Below are 16,687 nucleotides of genomic sequence, written 5' to 3'. Positions count from 1 at the left end.
CACTTTGTTCATCTAAATTTGTGTGGGTGAGAAAGGGAATGAAAATATCCATTCAGTTTCTGTATCCCCTTATCCTGTGCATGCTGGGTCATGGGAGTGGGGGGTGGGGGGCTGGAGCCTATCCCAGCTGACACTGGGGCGAGAAGTGGTGTACACCCTGTACAAGTCACCAGTTCATCACAGGGCCAACACACAGAAAGAAACTTGGACTCACACTCATATTCACACCTATGATCAGCATAAAGTTGCCACTTCATGAATTCCTCCTAGTTTCACTATTGACAAGAGTTGACGATAAGGAAGGAACCAATTAGAGAGCACCAACAAATAAACATAAACACAAAATACACTAGAGCCAATGTAAATGGTAGTCACCAGATAAACACACACAACATGCACACAACTGAGGCCTGCCGAGGAAAAGCACCTGTATGCCATCACTGTAACCAGGTTTATAATGTGAGTGAATAGGAGCTCTCTACATGTCACAGAAGTGACACATAGACAGCTCCTGTTTTATTGGTAATTAACCCTGAACAGACCTGCAAACACCTTGAATGGACAGCACAAAAAGACACACTACTCATGTATGTTTGCTACAAAAATCGTAGATGTTAAATTCAATAAGATCGTGGATCGGGAGGAGAAACAGTTAAGCCCAGTGGTGTAACTACGTTTGAAAGTAGCCATTTTCTTAACAATTAATCTGCCAACCTGTTTTTTACTACCTAATCATCAGTTAGACCTTAAACTTCCCCAGTGTCATTCTAGTGTCATGTAACTCCAGAAACTACTCAAGTAATTAATATTCCATTGATTAAGAGTTTTAGTGCAGAGAGCGCATATGCCCGTCTTATGGTTGTCTGTTTTTAAATCATTCATGACTGTGTTGGAGGTGCTTAATTTAACACTTTATTAACACAAATTCCTCCTTTTGAAAAATAGATCGACATCTTCACACCAAAACCGACTTGTGGTAAGAAGACCGAACCAATTCCTGACTAACAATTTTATTAGCTGTGATTAAATGTTGAAAATCATGACTGGGAAAGTTGATTAAAATTAAGGATAGTTAATCAAAAGATTTATCAACAAGTCAAATTTAGTTCCAATAGATATCATCAATTTATTAGTGATCAATAAAGGACATACTTTATTATCCCTCTAGAGTAATTTTTTTTTCACTTTTTCATTAATCTTGTTTCCCACACGTGTGTGATTGTGTGTGTGTGCGTGCGTGCGTGCGTGCGTGCGTGTGTGTATATACAGTGTATACACACACACACACACACACACACACACACACACACACACACACTTCATGTGGCTCAGCCATGCACTGGCATTGTGTTTGGAGTCCGCTGGGATAAGCACCAGCAACCCTCGCGACAGCAGAAGAAGCAGATATTGAAGACACACACACACACACACACACACACACACACACACACACACACACACACACACACACACACACACACACACACACACACACACACACACACACACAGGGCCTTTAAGTGTGCAAATAGAGGACAGAATGATGTTAGAGTGGCGGTTACCTGTGTTCATGTAGCGACCAACAAGCAACTAGAGCACATCGGCAGTGCTCAGGAGGTGAATTGCCAGTCCACATTCCAAACCTTTTGGTCCACGCGGGTCTTGAGCCACCCTCCAGCCCAAGACCTAGTGACCTGAGCTACTGCTGCTCTAGTGAATACTACTTGAATGACGTAAGGTTCCTGCAGTCCCCAGTCATAAAGTGAGAAAAAACAATTCATAAAAACATTTTACAAAAATTTTCCTTTTCACACAAACCCTGCTTCACATGGTGACTGTGGACCTGAAGTGTGTTTCACAAAAGCCTCTCTGACTGGTTCTCAAGCTTGTCAAGCTTCAGGGCTGAGTAAATTTCCGTGCCCTGCTGAGCACAAGGCTCATGGCCTGATGTAGAGGAACACGGACATCCTTACATGTAAGAGATGCTGCTGTCAGACAGGACACCCTACTCTCAGAGAGGTGAAGCCTTAAAAGTGTGCTGTCATCACAGGAGCTGCATTGTCTTTCTGATGGGAAAGAATGCTTACGCAGACTACAGTCATGCTGATCATAGGTTTAGTTCAATAGGAACAGCTGTCTACTGCACATCATATCTTGGTGTGACTTAAAAGGTCAAAGTGAGATGGGATGAGTACCTTAGAAATATGCTCACTGCAAACCAGTTAATCCTGAAGAGGGAAATTTAACTTGTGACAAAATCTTGTCACAGATTCTTTTAAAGGGAGCTTGATTAATGTCAAAAATTTACACGACAGTTAACAATTTTTTTTATTTCACAACAACAAGATGGAAACACCATATATAATTTCAAACTCACACAAAAATAACAAAAGAAGATTCTCAGTAATATTCTACATTCTTTCCAGGAAATATCTTCATATATGAAACATTCATACATGTGAAATACTGTATATTCAGAAATTAGAAGTTACTGTATAATCCCAAAAACAAACACATTGCAAATGTTAAAATGATATTCTTATTTTTTTAAGTGGTAGCAGATGACTCATTCTTCTTTAAAGAGCACGTCTTTCAAACGTTAATCTATCTTTAAATGTTTAGTGGAGGTGTCAGGCTTGATCATACAAGGGGCAGAAATTAAAAACACAAACTATGTTGCAGACCAAACAGATTACATTCATTGAACTGTCAAGTACCTGCAATATTTTGACCTGAAAAATCCAGTTACAAGATTACACTAATTTTTCTTTAGCGAAATCACTTGTGATTTGGATGGGATGTAAGTTTAACAAATGTGTTTGAACGTAGTTTGAAAACATTTCCCTTGAACTATAATCAATAATATTAAGAAATTACAGAAGCTTAAATTGTGAATTTAAATTTGAAATTTACAAGCAGTTTAAAAATGTGTATTAATAATTCAACCTTATTGGAAGAAGATGATGGTCTGCTGTGACAACCCCTAATGGCAAAATGCTGAAAGGAAATGAAGAATGATTTGGTCTTCTGCATGTAAGTTTAACACAAATATAAAAACATTTTCCAAAATGACTGTCACTTTGATCCACAGTGTTTGTTAAAGCCTTGCCAGGAGCAGAGTCCACACTAGAGCTTCCTACTAATCATGTGTGTAGCTGTGTGGTATTTTTCTCTAATAATGTGAGCAGAGAGGAAAACTTTAGCTGAAAAAAGAAAAAAAAAACATTAAAGCCTTGAATTTTACCCTGTGGTTCTTTTTTTTATTTATTTACTGTTTGTTTGTTTGTTTCTTGCTCTAAGTCAGTGTGGCCTGCAGCTCACGGATGAATGACCTCAAGAGAGGTTAGCGTACTACTGGGTAAAGCCGCTGAGCTCTGGACAAAGTCTTAAATGCCGTTAATAAGATGGGGACAAAGACCTCTTTCTTTCTTGTTTATAGAGATTGGGTTCCCACAAAACCCACCCCACTGAGCCCTGACTGCAGGACGCAGTATTAATACCCTGCACCAGGTAGCTCAGACACACACACACACACACACACACACACACACACACACACACACACACACACACACACACACACACACACACACACACACACACACACACATACACACACACACACACACACACACACACACACACACACACACACACACACACACAAAGTATGCAGGAGAACTTCACCTACATTATAAAAAAGTCAAATCAGGTATCTCTACTCCTTATCACTACCTGTATTCCTGTGATGGAGTATTTTGCTTTATTTCTAGGCACAGCAGGCTCAGAATCACTTTAAATTGCAGCACTTACTTATACAATAATCAATGCTACAGTTCAGTGTCATAGAAGTGAACTAAAATAACAAAATATCCCTTGGGAAGAATCATCTTGCAGTTTTTTCTCTCCTCTTGTATTTCTTCTTAAAACATGAGCTCAAAATAACATCTGCACTCTCTCCATGTGGCCCCGCCACAGGCTCCCAGTTGTAGAATGATACTGAGGTACGGTATCATTCTACAACTGGGAGAGACACAGCACTAGAGAACTCAATCCACTACACTTGTACCATTCACCACTGTGAACATAGGACCTATGCCTAATTTAAGTCGCGTCACTGTTTATTGAAGGGATAGAAAGTGCCAGTTCTTCAGATTTATGTAAATGTTTGCACTTTTTTTCCATGTGTAATGAATATCTACCATATGTGTTCAGTTAATTTAACATTGGCAATTCAGAGATTTTTTGTATGGTTGTTTCGTCTCCAGCTTCACAAATGGACCTTGGCAGCAAAGAAGCACAGATCCAACTCGAAGCCAAAGCAAACTAATGTCTGGCTGAAAAATGCTCTGTAATCCAAAGATGTCACTGAGTGCTTGATCAGAAATACTCCGGGGTATTCCATATCAGAGAGTGGTGTACTCACACTCTAATGCAGATCTGACATGATTAAGGCATCATCAAGATGTAGGCCATGAAGGAATACTGGGGGGGTTAATGAGACGAAATGAACAAAAATGAATAGGAAATGTGTCACTGACTGGCAAACACTCACCCTTGGGCCCCTCTTCCCTGGCTTTCCTGGTAACCCGGAAAGTCCTTGAAGGCCCTTAAAAGAACAGTTAAGAGATGTCAGGGACAGATTGAATCAAGTCTATAAATACATAGCAGGAAAAACAAACACTAAAAGTCAAACATGTTAAAAGTTAAAACCTTCCATTAGTGAAATTCTAGTTAACAGGGGGATGTGTTGTTTAGAGGAATGAAAAGTTTGGTTCCTCTGAAACCAGTATAATCTCAGCAAGAAATCTGCAGCACATCATGCAAGTCTGACTCATTGTTCTGGCAAGGAGGACTGCAGTGGTTCCAGCTACAACTAATCACATTCATTATGGACATCAGATGGCTTTAAAGCAAGATCATACATGAATTAGCTCTGGTAGGTCAAATCTAAGCAGCGGTCAGTCTGAGGAACCTGCATCTTTTTTTTTTCTTTTGATGTTTTAACTTGACTGTCATTGCGCTTGAAATTGTTTTGGCAAAAATAACTATCCACTAAATTACAGGCGGTCCCCTTTAGCTTAAATCCATGACTCAGTGTCTCAGTACACAGTATGGGATTTCTGTCCACTTTTATTACAAGTAACTGCAAGACAGAAAGTTTTATAATGATGCTGGCACAAAAACCACACATTTGTAAAATGTATGTCAGATATGAGTTCTGTTAAATCAGGTCAGTATCAAAGATGATAACAACCCACACATTTGACCAGTGCATTCCAGCACAATGATCCAACACCCTACAGAGATCGAAAGGCAACATTATGAAGAGATCCTCCATTATAAAATTGTAAAACTGAAGGCTTAAATGACCCTTGCCCTACGATGATCAAACAGGGCTGACATGCTGTATTTACTTATGAAGATATTAATCTTCTTGTACCAGTTGAAGCATATTCCTTATTAAAAAGTGAATCAATCTCTACTCTAGGTGGAAGGCTGAAAGACTGGTGACTTCAAGACTTTCTTCAAGACTTTACTATGAGTATTTATCCTGAAAATGTTTGAGAGGTGACTTGGGAATCAGATTAGTCTTACGGTAATACTAAAAACAAAATGATGGTTGCTCCTCTCTCATTTGAATGGTTCAAGTGGCCTCAAGAGAGGCTTTTCTTAAAATATTCTTTGGTGAAAATACATGTGAGATGGAGGAAATGGAAGAAGTCTTTTTAACTATTGAACATGTGGTTAGCCATTTATTTATCAACAGAAGACTATCATATAAATCATAATCACATAAAGTCCACACTCAGTTCTAGTCAATGTATGATAGGACATAATCCTTCAACAATGTTCATTACCAACAGTTTTCTCTGAATGTAAAAAAGGTTGGTTGTTCTATGTTGTCTTAAGATGATGTAATAAAAGAAACGGGTTACATTTATTTTCGTTGTCTTCCATGCTAGCGTTTAACTCTGCAACTTGAGCACGGCAAGGAAGAGTTTACTTTTACATTTTTACAGACATGCAAAATCTCAAACTTAGAGTCAAGCCTGTTATAAACATTTTCAGAGAAGTCATATTTGGTTAAAATATTTTTTCAAAAGACAATGAATCAATATTAATACTAAATTAATACTTCTTAATAATGGAAATTAACCAATCCCTTCATGCAGTACAACATATTGCTGTAAATTCCTATAACAGCGACTACTCTTTTGACCCACTGAACCCTGGGGCTTAAACAACAATGCGGCTACTCTATAGATTTTTATGAGCTAACGGCCTCCAGGGCCACTCCAGCAGGAAGTGCAAGAATGAGACAGACAGGTAGACGAGACAATGCGAGGAGGAAGATGGTACTGTAGTTTCATTGTGTTTTGAACAGACACTTTGGGCATCATGTACACCCCTTATGATAGAAAACAGGTGAAGAAAGCCATATGATATAGATTTTACATTATAGACAATTGATCTGACTGTTGATGCAGGAAACAGAGCTGCTGCACATCCGCTTGGCATCAATTAATTGATGATGACACGTTGGAGACGCAGCGTTGTTTTACTGTGTTACAGACATTGTTCAGAAAAAAGTGCTAATTGTAAATTATAAGAATTTTTCTGTGTAAATATCTCATGTTACAACACCTCGACACCCCGGGCTTACATACAGGTGTGGCCTATATATGTACAAAGTTGTTTTGATTTTTATTATTTAGTTAGTGTGGTTTATATTCGGGTGCACTCGATATATTTACACACACATGTGCCTTTTTTTAACCTATGCTCCAGTTTTAATCCATTCTCTAAGCCATAACATTCTCTCTTCATAGGAACTACACACTTTAATGTCACTCTGACAAAAACTTTGCTAAAAGACAATCCAATGTTTTGTACCAGGGCTCCTTAAAAGCAAAAATCATATATGTATTTACAATATAGATGCACAATAGAGCAGGACACCATGTGCAAATATTCATACAAAAAATTATGATAAGAAGAACAATTCAGATCTATTCGATTATTTGTACATCAAATAATCGAAAATTAAACTTTTTTCATTGAGATCTAGTCACTAGGGAAACTTGCCACCCCCATAGAAGTGTGGAAGCCACAATGTTTAATGAGATTCGTTTAAATTCAGATATTCTCCCACAAGTATTCATCATAAATTAAACAGTAAAAAACTACTTTTGACAGCCATGTACAGTAGTCATCAAATACTCTTGAAGTCCATATAGGAATAAGTATTTTCTATGGCCCGAAGGCATAAGTAACATGTATGGATGCAAATGGGTTTAAGTGTAGGTGGGTATTGTCTTTTTTTAAAGCTCACACACTCACCGGCAGTCCTGGTTCTCCCTTTAGTCCAGGTGGTCCAGCTAGCAGTGAGAACTGGGTCGGTTCCAGGTCAAATGTTTGGAAGCCATCTGTTGCAGCTGGAGTGACTGGAACAAACGATGTGTGTTTGGCATCCTGCACAATGGTCACTTTTGGCTCAGTTTGCTTTGAAGCTACTGTGGTCAGGTGATGTTTATGGGGAAGGTAAGTGTTTGATGAGGACCCCTGAGTGAAAGCAGCGATGGTCTGGAAGTTTGGTTTCTTGTCAGGTGGCCTGGAAGCTGGTAAATCCATACTTTTGACAGGGGTCTGAGAATGTCTATTTCCTTGCTTTGTATTCTTTCCGTTACTGTCATGTGAAGCTGGTTTGGGGGTTGGAGTTGTTACGTTGATCCTAAGAGACGTAGTGGCTGTTTGAGTTGGAAATTTAAACAAACTTTCCAACTCTGGACGAACCGGTGGAGAAATAGGCACAGTACCAGGTTTTGGATTACTCCCAGTCTCATACACAGATGTTATGTTCAGCATCAGCGAACTGTAAGTTGGAACGAGAATGGTAGTTCTGATTCTTTTCTCCGTCAAGACGAAAGTGGGTTTCTGGGAGTTTTTGGATGGTTTTGTCAATGACGGCGTGGTTGTGTGAGTGACAGTAATGTTTGGGTCTGCGGAAAATAGAGGTAGGAGGGCTGGAAACACGGGCCGATATGTGTCGGCTTCTCTGCAATGTTTCTTAATAAAATCACAATAGTTATGAGCTGCCTTAGCAGAGGGATAAATGTCAAGCTGGCAGATCGCACCTTCAAATGGCACAGAGTTGGGGTTCATTTTGCCCAGCAGGAAAGATCCCTCTGCATCCAGAGACTCTGCTTTTTTAGGTTGTAAATCTGCATGTAAACTTTTTTTTCCACAAGAGGTATTTAAAAATACCTGGTGGCTTTCGATGTCAAAGGCCAGATTGTGCCACTGGCCATCATGAATGTCATAGTCAAAACTGACAGACTTTCTGTGCCCCATGTGCACCAGAACTTTACCCGGTGCAAACTGGACTCCAAGCTGCACTTTCCTTTTCTTGGAAAGAATCGAGAAAAGAAAGGCGCTGTTGATGCGGTGAACAGATACGCTGAGTATCAGGGACAGATTAGTGGAGCTGTAGGTAGGAGGAATAACGGCCTGAAGAGGCACCTGAATGCGAGCCCGTGGCGTGAGGATAACTCCAGACTTAAAAGGAATGACACCATTCGGAATGGATTGACCACCTGGAGATGACAACCTCCCTGCCCTTTGTCCAGAAAGCCCAAGCTGCTTCAGCACATCCACAACTTCTGGAAAAAGAACAGCAAATTAGTTATCCAAAGGCGCAGGAAGGCCATCTCAAAATATAAATGTCATAATTAAAGGGATAAATACAGAGATTATTGTGCATGTTGAACATGATGTGTGCACCTCATGTGCTCAGATGAATTTGGGGATGACGACTATTAAAACTATCCTACTGTAGCTATATATGTGCTCATTACTTTGTGATGTCAAGCTGAGGAGTCACAAGTTTACAGTTAGAATAAAGGACAACCTGCAGCTAAAGAAAATAAAAAGTACTGCAGAATATGACAGACAGGGGCAGATACTGTATCAATATCTAGTTTTGGATATTGCTCCAAATTATGCTACATCAGTCTTAATTAGAACAAGCTCAGGAAAAGGAAACCAAAGGAAACCCAGGGGAGGACAGTGCAACATTTTAACAGTTGTCTAACCATCTCGCTTTATCTGGTAATGTTTTTGATTATCAAGAATTGTTCTGAAAGGGGCCATGACTATATACACTGCAGTGTTCTCTGTGAGTTTTGTTTGCTTGTTGCATCACATTGGAGGAAAATCAGTGTAATATCACACATTATTGTGCTGGACACTGCTCCTTTCAACAACATGTTTAATGTAGTCTACATTTCATCAAACAATAATTACAATCCAAAAAACGATGATATGTGCATCCCCTAAACTCAGCATGATAAACTTCAGCAGACCACTGAAACAACAGCATCAGGGTTCCACTAATTATTGGATATCAGTTTTGCGAGCATAAATTTCAACACTTTGAAAGTGTTGAAAGTTTCAAAGTGTGTATTTTTTTTGTTTTCTACATCAAAACAGACTGGAAATGTTCCCATCATCATCTTTTTATCGATTCATAGCCACTGATGCAATTCATTAGCAAAGTTAAACAAAGGCTTGTTTGTTTGGTTCAGCAAAGTTGAAAAATAGAGAATTGATCATCTTCTACCCATCAGCATACGGTATTCTGAACACGGTGCGGTAATACTTTCAGCATGTGCAATGTTGAAATAAAAGGCTTACATATACATCTCAAATATCCATCATATTCCAGACTAATAGAAGACAAATGTGGGCAAGACAGGAACAAAAAACTATATGATGAATTATGGACTTACAGAGCGAAGATAATAATAGAAACACTACACGTTGGGAATCCAACTCCATTCAATGCCAGCAGGCACAAGGAAATCAGCAGGACTGAAGAACCCACATATGTAATATGCACATCAAACTGAACTGAAAACAAAGACCCAGCCATTTAGTGCTCATTTGAATTATTGAATTATTATCAACATGCACTGGGGCGGTTTGCAGCTGTGTGCGGCGCGAGTGGGATGAGGATTAGCACTTCCAAATCCAAGGCCATGGTTCTCGACTGGAAAAAGGCGGTCTGTCCTCTCCAGGTTGGTGGGGAGTCTTTGCCCCAAATGGAGGAGTTCAAGTATCTTGGGATCTAGTTCACGAAAGGAGGGAAGACGGAACGTGAGATTGACAGACGGATCAGTGCAGTGCCTGCAAGGATTCAGTCGTTATATAGGTCGTTCGTGATGAAGAAGGAGCTGAGCCGAAAGACGAAGGTCTCAATTTACTGGTCAAACTATGCTACTACTCTCACCTATGGTCATGAGCTTTGTGTAATAACCAAAAGATCCCAGATACAAGCGGTTGAAATGAGTTTCTTCCGCAGAGTGGCCGGATGCACCTTTAGAGATAAAGCGAGTAGCTCAGTCACGGGAGAAACTCTGAGTAGAGCCGTTGCTCTTTCGTATCAAGCAGAGCCAGCTGAGGTGGCTGGGGATCTATCTCAAATGACCTTAAAAAGAAATAATGAAACACATCAAGGAGGCAATAGACTGCACAGGAATAAATCTTTTCCCAGAACGGAGGTAAGGGCACAGAAGAATCTCTCTCCACAATTGCTCTGAAAACGTAGCAACTTCAGCTGTTGAAGAACACAACTGCTTCGAGTGAAAATTAATGCAAATGGATGTTCATTTTACAACTAAGTCATAAAACCGGTTCTTAATATTTGATACGATCCGTTAACAGAAAGATTAAAGAGGAATTTCAAAAAGTCTGCGTCCAAAAATTTGGGGTTGCATAATTCCTCAAAAACTGGAAACAAATTGTTGCTGTCTGACTCAGCGCATGAACGCGCACTGGCAGCAGAAACATGGCCAAAAATTTACTCGGCTAACATTTTCCATGACACAGTCAAATAGATGACTTCTTTTTATGAAGGAGAAATGGGACTCCTTTAAGCAAAGAATAGCTTCCCAGGGGTTTTATCTATATCATTTATTAATACAATATTATTTGAATTGTTATCCCTACATGAAAGATGTTGAATGATACCTTCAAGGCCTATAACCATGAGGTTTTCAGTTCAAGTCTATGCACCCACAGGTGAGCCTCCATCTGGATGACGCTGGTATTGCATCTACAATTAAATACTGAAAGCCAACATCTGCTCCATGGATGCACCACTTTGATCAGTATCTGGCCCTTTTGAGGAAAAGTACAGGCCAGTTAAGCATTTGTAGCTATGTTAACATCTAAAGGGATAAGCATGTTAACAGTTAGGTTCCTTCTGGTGTCCAAATGAAGATTTAGGACTCACTGAACGAACTCTGACAACTGAACTTGGGTATATGGCCCATCACACTCACAATAAGAAAACAATAGCTTCCCCACACATGATTTTCATTAAAAGCCATCTGCAACCTCAGGGTATTTAACAAAAGACACTGTATAAGAATAGTCACCATTAAAAACAACGATCTAGTGATTTACAGTCTCAATAGAATTTGAAACTGGAAATTAACATCTTAAGTATTCATTGCTTGTAATAACAGAAAACTGTCAGGCAGTACTGTAAATGCCAGATCTATTTCATTATCAAAAACTGGGACGAGATCGAGGAATTTAGATCTAGTAGATTTATAGAGAAAGCCAAATCTGACAACATAAAGCTGATTATATCAGACACCAAACACAAGTAAATGTGAGTCAGCATGAGACACTAATTTTTCAGAAAAGGAATGAGTTGTGAGGGGTCAGGTAACGCCTTCAAATGTAGAGCATTATAAGGCTTTTTTGGAGAAAAACCCATATGAAATTCAATGCTGTAGAATTGCAAAAAAGAAGCATAAAAAGTGAATTTCCATAACAGGCACTTGAGATTATTTTATATATACTATTTAAAATATTTTATAAAATATATATTTTATTTTATATATACTATTTATATGTACTATATACTTTTATATATACTATTTTATATATTTTATATATATTTTATATATTCATATACTATTCTTATACTGTATCATAATGAAATACAGGCAAATATACAGTGGTTTTTTTGAAGGTGACTCTGGTGTCTCTTATTCTCAATTTACTCAGAAAATAACTCAATGACTAGGAAGCCATATTCCGCATCTACATTTTGTCACTAATCCAATGTAAGGGGTTTTTACACAACATCCACTGGAAAACAGAAGAGAGGAGCAGCCAATCTCCAGCGTAGACAGAAAAGGATTCCCCAAGAAGTGTAAACACAATCAAACACTGTTTTTGGCAATACTCAGAGAGATATAGTTTTACTAAGCTGCAAATGGAAAGTTGAAAATCTGATCATCTTGATCATGGATGATCCCTGGACTGTGAATAAACATGTCAACAACTAGGGGCCAGTGTTGGGGCGATGTGGAGTTACTTTCTCTTCCTTAATTCATTTTGTGTTCTGTTGCTTTTAAACATCATAAAATCATTTTACTAATTGTCAAATAAATAGATTCACTGAGCTGCAGTGTAAATTATATACCTGTGAGTGTCCCTGTGACCTCCCATGACTCCTCTCGTTCCCAAAATTCTAACATAACATAACAATAACAAGAAAGCAAAATTCACTATCTTTGTACTAACGTTTGCTTACCATGTGCTTGTGCTAGGCTTAGAGGGCATGTCCAACAGATTATTGTCCATAGAATCAGAACTTTCCTAAATAGAGACAAAAAAGTTGGACAAATTATGTCAGAGTTAATGCACAGACAGTCCAAAAGATGGTTCTTTGATTGTATTAAACAGTGCAGAACTTGCTGAAACTTTCATTCCATTCTTGCCAAATGAGTTCACACCAACCACAGCCATATAAATCTCTATGTACTGTATTTCGGGACTCAGTGCAGATGTTAAATTTACAGTTTGAAATGACTTTCCTAATACAATGATCATGATACACTTTATATTTCATTAAGACTGGTTTGTTACCACTAAAGACCGTGTAACTATACCAATGGAGCAGGCGGTATAGGACGAGGGATCTGCCACACAACCAATGTACATCAAAGTTCTGCCCTTCAGGTTTAATCGTTCAGTATGTTTTGACTCAAAAGCAAAAACAGATTCTTAATAAAAGGTATCCATAAACTGATATCCCTTTTTTGCTTCTTCTGATTAAATGCTAAATCCTTTTAACTCCGCCAAGCAAATTATGTGTTCAACCGTGTCCGCTGTTTGATTAGTTGGCTGGTTTCTTTGTGTCTGATCAGGATTACACAAACGCAAGATCATCTTTGGATGTCTGCAGCTGTAACTACAAGTTGGCTCTGATTATCTTATTAATAAATCACTTGTTTCAGAAGTCAATAACAGCGTCCTCTTCCTGTCACAATGAACAGATCCACTACAGGAGGGTAGACACAACTCTGCCCTTTTCAGTCTAACGTCTTTGACTTACACAAAACGCTTTGTCTTATCTTGCTGTCCGACCAGACAAACTACTTGTCAGCAGCGCTTGGGCGAGTGCCCCCACTGGATCAATTCTGATAACAATAATAACACAGCAGCATCTTCAAATTTATGATTCCACAAGAAAACGATCCAGGGTAGAGGTTTTGTAAGGAATTTGTAGGAAAAGAGAAAATGTAGTCAACACATAACACACAATCTTACACCACTGGTTCCACTGAGAGATAACTTGAGATAAAGATCAGAGAAACATTGATTGCTCACAAATAGAGAAGGGGTGACTTTAAAGATGTTAAATTATCAGTTATGTGGGAGAAATGATGAAGTAGCGACAAGTCCCATAATTAACGCCGTTAAATTGATTTACTGTATTTTACATTCGCGGTTTCCCTTAGGCCGCAGAAAGCCACCGGTCTGCCGCTGAAACCCAGACTCCTGGATGATTCCTGAGGAACTCCCCCTCTCCACTTCAAATCCCACTCACTGCTCTCACGCTGAAATAGACCAAATCCAAGAAAGGGAGGTGTGCATTCTCTCATATTTCCAGCAGGGTTATATGATGCAACATTTTGAATTTTATTTCCCCTCCCATAGGGACAGCAGCCAGCCGGCTGAGTGAAATGCACAGCAGGAGGAGAGGAAGGAGGGGGGGGGAGGTGTGAGAGGAGGAGAGATGTTGTCTCCTCCTTTCATACATCTCGTTCAAATCAGTCCCAGATCGTTTGGCAACTCATTCTGGTACAATTGGGTACAGCACAACAGCGAACTTCACTGGTTTCTACCAACTATGTGACGGGCAAAGAACAGTTTTCACAAACTACCCGAGAGCTATTAAACTACACAACTTTCTGAAGTTTATAACGGCTTAATGCGTTCAGGCATCAATTTTACATCAGTGTAACTTATTCAGGTGAATATAAATGAATTCTGCAACAAAAACAGTTACAACTTTTAAAAATCTCTTTACATTAACATCACAATGAAATGGACATGAAAGCGCGCTCAGACGTGCGTGACGCGCACCAGCGCGTTAAATTACCTGATCCAATAAACAAAGAGAGAAGGATCTATATTTGGTTTTAAATGACTCGACTCACCCCCCGACTCCAGTGGGTTTGGGTTTGGAGTACGGGGCATTTTCCGGCTCCATAGCGGTTACTTCATTCTTTCTTGGGAGTTTTTACTACAGTCCACACGAGGCAGATAAAGTTTTTCCATTCCAGGTGTTGCTCGGGGATCGCACGGAGAAAAAAAAATAAAAAATCACACACTGTGGGGTTAAGTAGCCACGAAGAGGTTACTTTCTGCCATTGTCTGGTCTCTCCTTATTCCCTTCTAGAAGATGACGCCAATTGATCTGAAGGCTCCACCTGTGCGTTTCCCATGTCTCCGTCTTCCTCGACCACGTTTGGTTAATGACAGGGAACGCCGACTCCAACTTTCTTTCCCGGTAAACGCTGTAGGACAAGATGACGACCCCTTCTGTGTGTGTGTGTGTGTGTGTGTGTGTGTGTGTGTGTGTGTGTGTGTGCCTGTGCGCGCGCGTGTGCGTGCGTGCGTGTTTGTCGGCTTCCCAAAATGAAAGTTTATTGTGGACTGAGGAAAATCCTAAGAACCGGGAAGGGGGGAACACCTCCCTCTGTCGCCCTCATCTGACATCAGAAGAAACGCATTTGATGCAGAAGGTCCAGCGATCATTCTTACTCGGGACCCTCATACATGACCATTCACCGTGCAGCTGTGTTATCATATTTTGGAATGAATGAATGAATGAATGAATGAATGAATGAATGAATGAAGCAGCTTGTACCATTTGGATTCTTATCAGGGCTGTGGTTAGACTTCTACCAATCCAAAGAGACGCTTCGGTCCTCCTTCGCTCTCCGTAGCTGACTCCAAAAAGCTTATATATATATATGTATGTGGGGAGGTGATGGGGAGGTGGAAAGCATATCCAAAGAACAGAAGGAAAGACAGAAGTAAAGACTGTTTATGAAGAAAAAGGTGTAAAGTAATATCTGTATTTTGGTATACTCGCAGCAAAGTTAAAAAATAAAAGAAAATAAAAAACCTGATAATGAAGCCACAGGAAATCGCTCCATTTTAAGCATTTATACAAAGGACAAAAGAAGTGTCTCTTAAGTGTTGTACATTATACCATTATCTCGTAAAAGATTATAATTACTATATATATATATATATATATATATATATATATATATATATATATATATATATATATATATATATATATATATATATATAATTATTTAAAAAATTTGAAAACTTGCCCCCACTATCTGTGTGCAAGATGCAAAGGCTTCAACGTCAAATTAAATCTCAAGGTCTGCTTCTCAGCATTTTCTAGACATTTCAATTATTCATCTTTGTAAACTGATATCTGTGACATAAGTTAATATCAGCTGGTTAATTCATCAGCCGGACTGACTTAACTCCTGCACTTTAGGACACAAGAAACTAAAATAAATACAACCCTAAACATAAATGAAAAATGCATTTACTCAATGAAAACTTTTCCCGTTCTGACCAAAACAGCAGAAATCTGGGTTGTAGTGTGTCTGTGTGTGTTTGTGTTATTGTGTGCTATGAAATTCCTCTGTCAAAGAAAGTCCTCATTGACCCGCCTTCAGCAAACATGCTGTGACAGTGTCCAGGGGAGACCCAACAGAGCACTGATTCAGCTGCCTGCAACTGGATCCCTCCTCCTCACACAGAGCCTCTTCACAGTTAGTCCTTCCCAGGCCAGGGAGGAAGGGAGCTTGCCACCTTGAAAGGACACTTCCCATATACCTCTGTGTGCTGTGTCGGATGTGAGCTTTTGTTACCGCAAGTTTTAGTTCATGGACAAAAGAGGCAGTGTCCTCTCTTAGAGGAAGATCTCTGTTCTGTGGTGGAAAGTTTCCCTGGGTTTGTAATGGCCATCACAGCAAACTATGGAAGTGACTGTATCAAGTGCTCTAGTGAAGACTAGTAAGAATTGGTATAGCTTTAAGAAGTAGACAATTTGAGAAAATTTGACATGTAATACCTCATTTCCAGTTGTGTGATCCTATATTGCATTTTACTTTTCTTTATCAATAACATCTAGCCTTTAATATGGAAACCAGATCTTTCAGATCAACCCTGTGTTGGTGAGCAGTCCAAACACATTCTGTAGAAGTTACATTTCTGCCATTTTTCACTCAATTCTATATTATTCACCTTCAATCATTCTGATCAGTTTCTGACATCCAACATG

The 16,687-nt window shown here is 39.3% G+C and overlaps 1 protein-coding gene across 5 annotated transcripts in view; it reads right to left on the bottom strand.

Moving 5' to 3' along the window:
• Positions 1 to 14,940, bottom strand: part of col27a1b (collagen, type XXVII, alpha 1b) — an 84,636-nt gene extending 69,696 nt beyond the window's left edge. For 2 of the 5 annotated variants that reach the window (XM_068310267.1, XM_068310268.1), the window contains exons 1-4: positions 14,526 to 14,937; positions 12,614 to 12,678; positions 7,345 to 8,663; positions 4,556 to 4,609 (exon numbers count right to left, since the gene is read on the bottom strand). In XM_068310267.1, coding sequence (XP_068166368.1) covers positions 4,556 to 4,609; positions 7,345 to 8,663; positions 12,614 to 12,678; positions 14,526 to 14,578 — 1,491 coding nt within the window. In that variant the 5' untranslated portion in view covers positions 14,579 to 14,937. Of the gene's footprint in view, positions 1 to 4,555; positions 4,610 to 7,344; positions 8,664 to 12,613; positions 12,679 to 14,525 lie in introns of all 5 variants that reach the window. The other 3 variants (XR_011035005.1, XM_068310265.1, XM_068310266.1) reach the window with 3 other exon arrangements.
• Between the last annotated feature and the right edge of the window lie 1,747 nt (positions 14,941 to 16,687).

This window comes from Antennarius striatus, chromosome 3 (genome assembly GCF_040054535.1).
Source record: "Antennarius striatus isolate MH-2024 chromosome 3, ASM4005453v1, whole genome shotgun sequence".
Classification (NCBI taxonomy): Eukaryota; Metazoa; Chordata; class Actinopteri; order Lophiiformes; family Antennariidae; genus Antennarius; species Antennarius striatus.
Note: the sequence above shows the minus strand (reverse complement) of the source record. Positions and strands in the feature narration are given on the sequence as shown.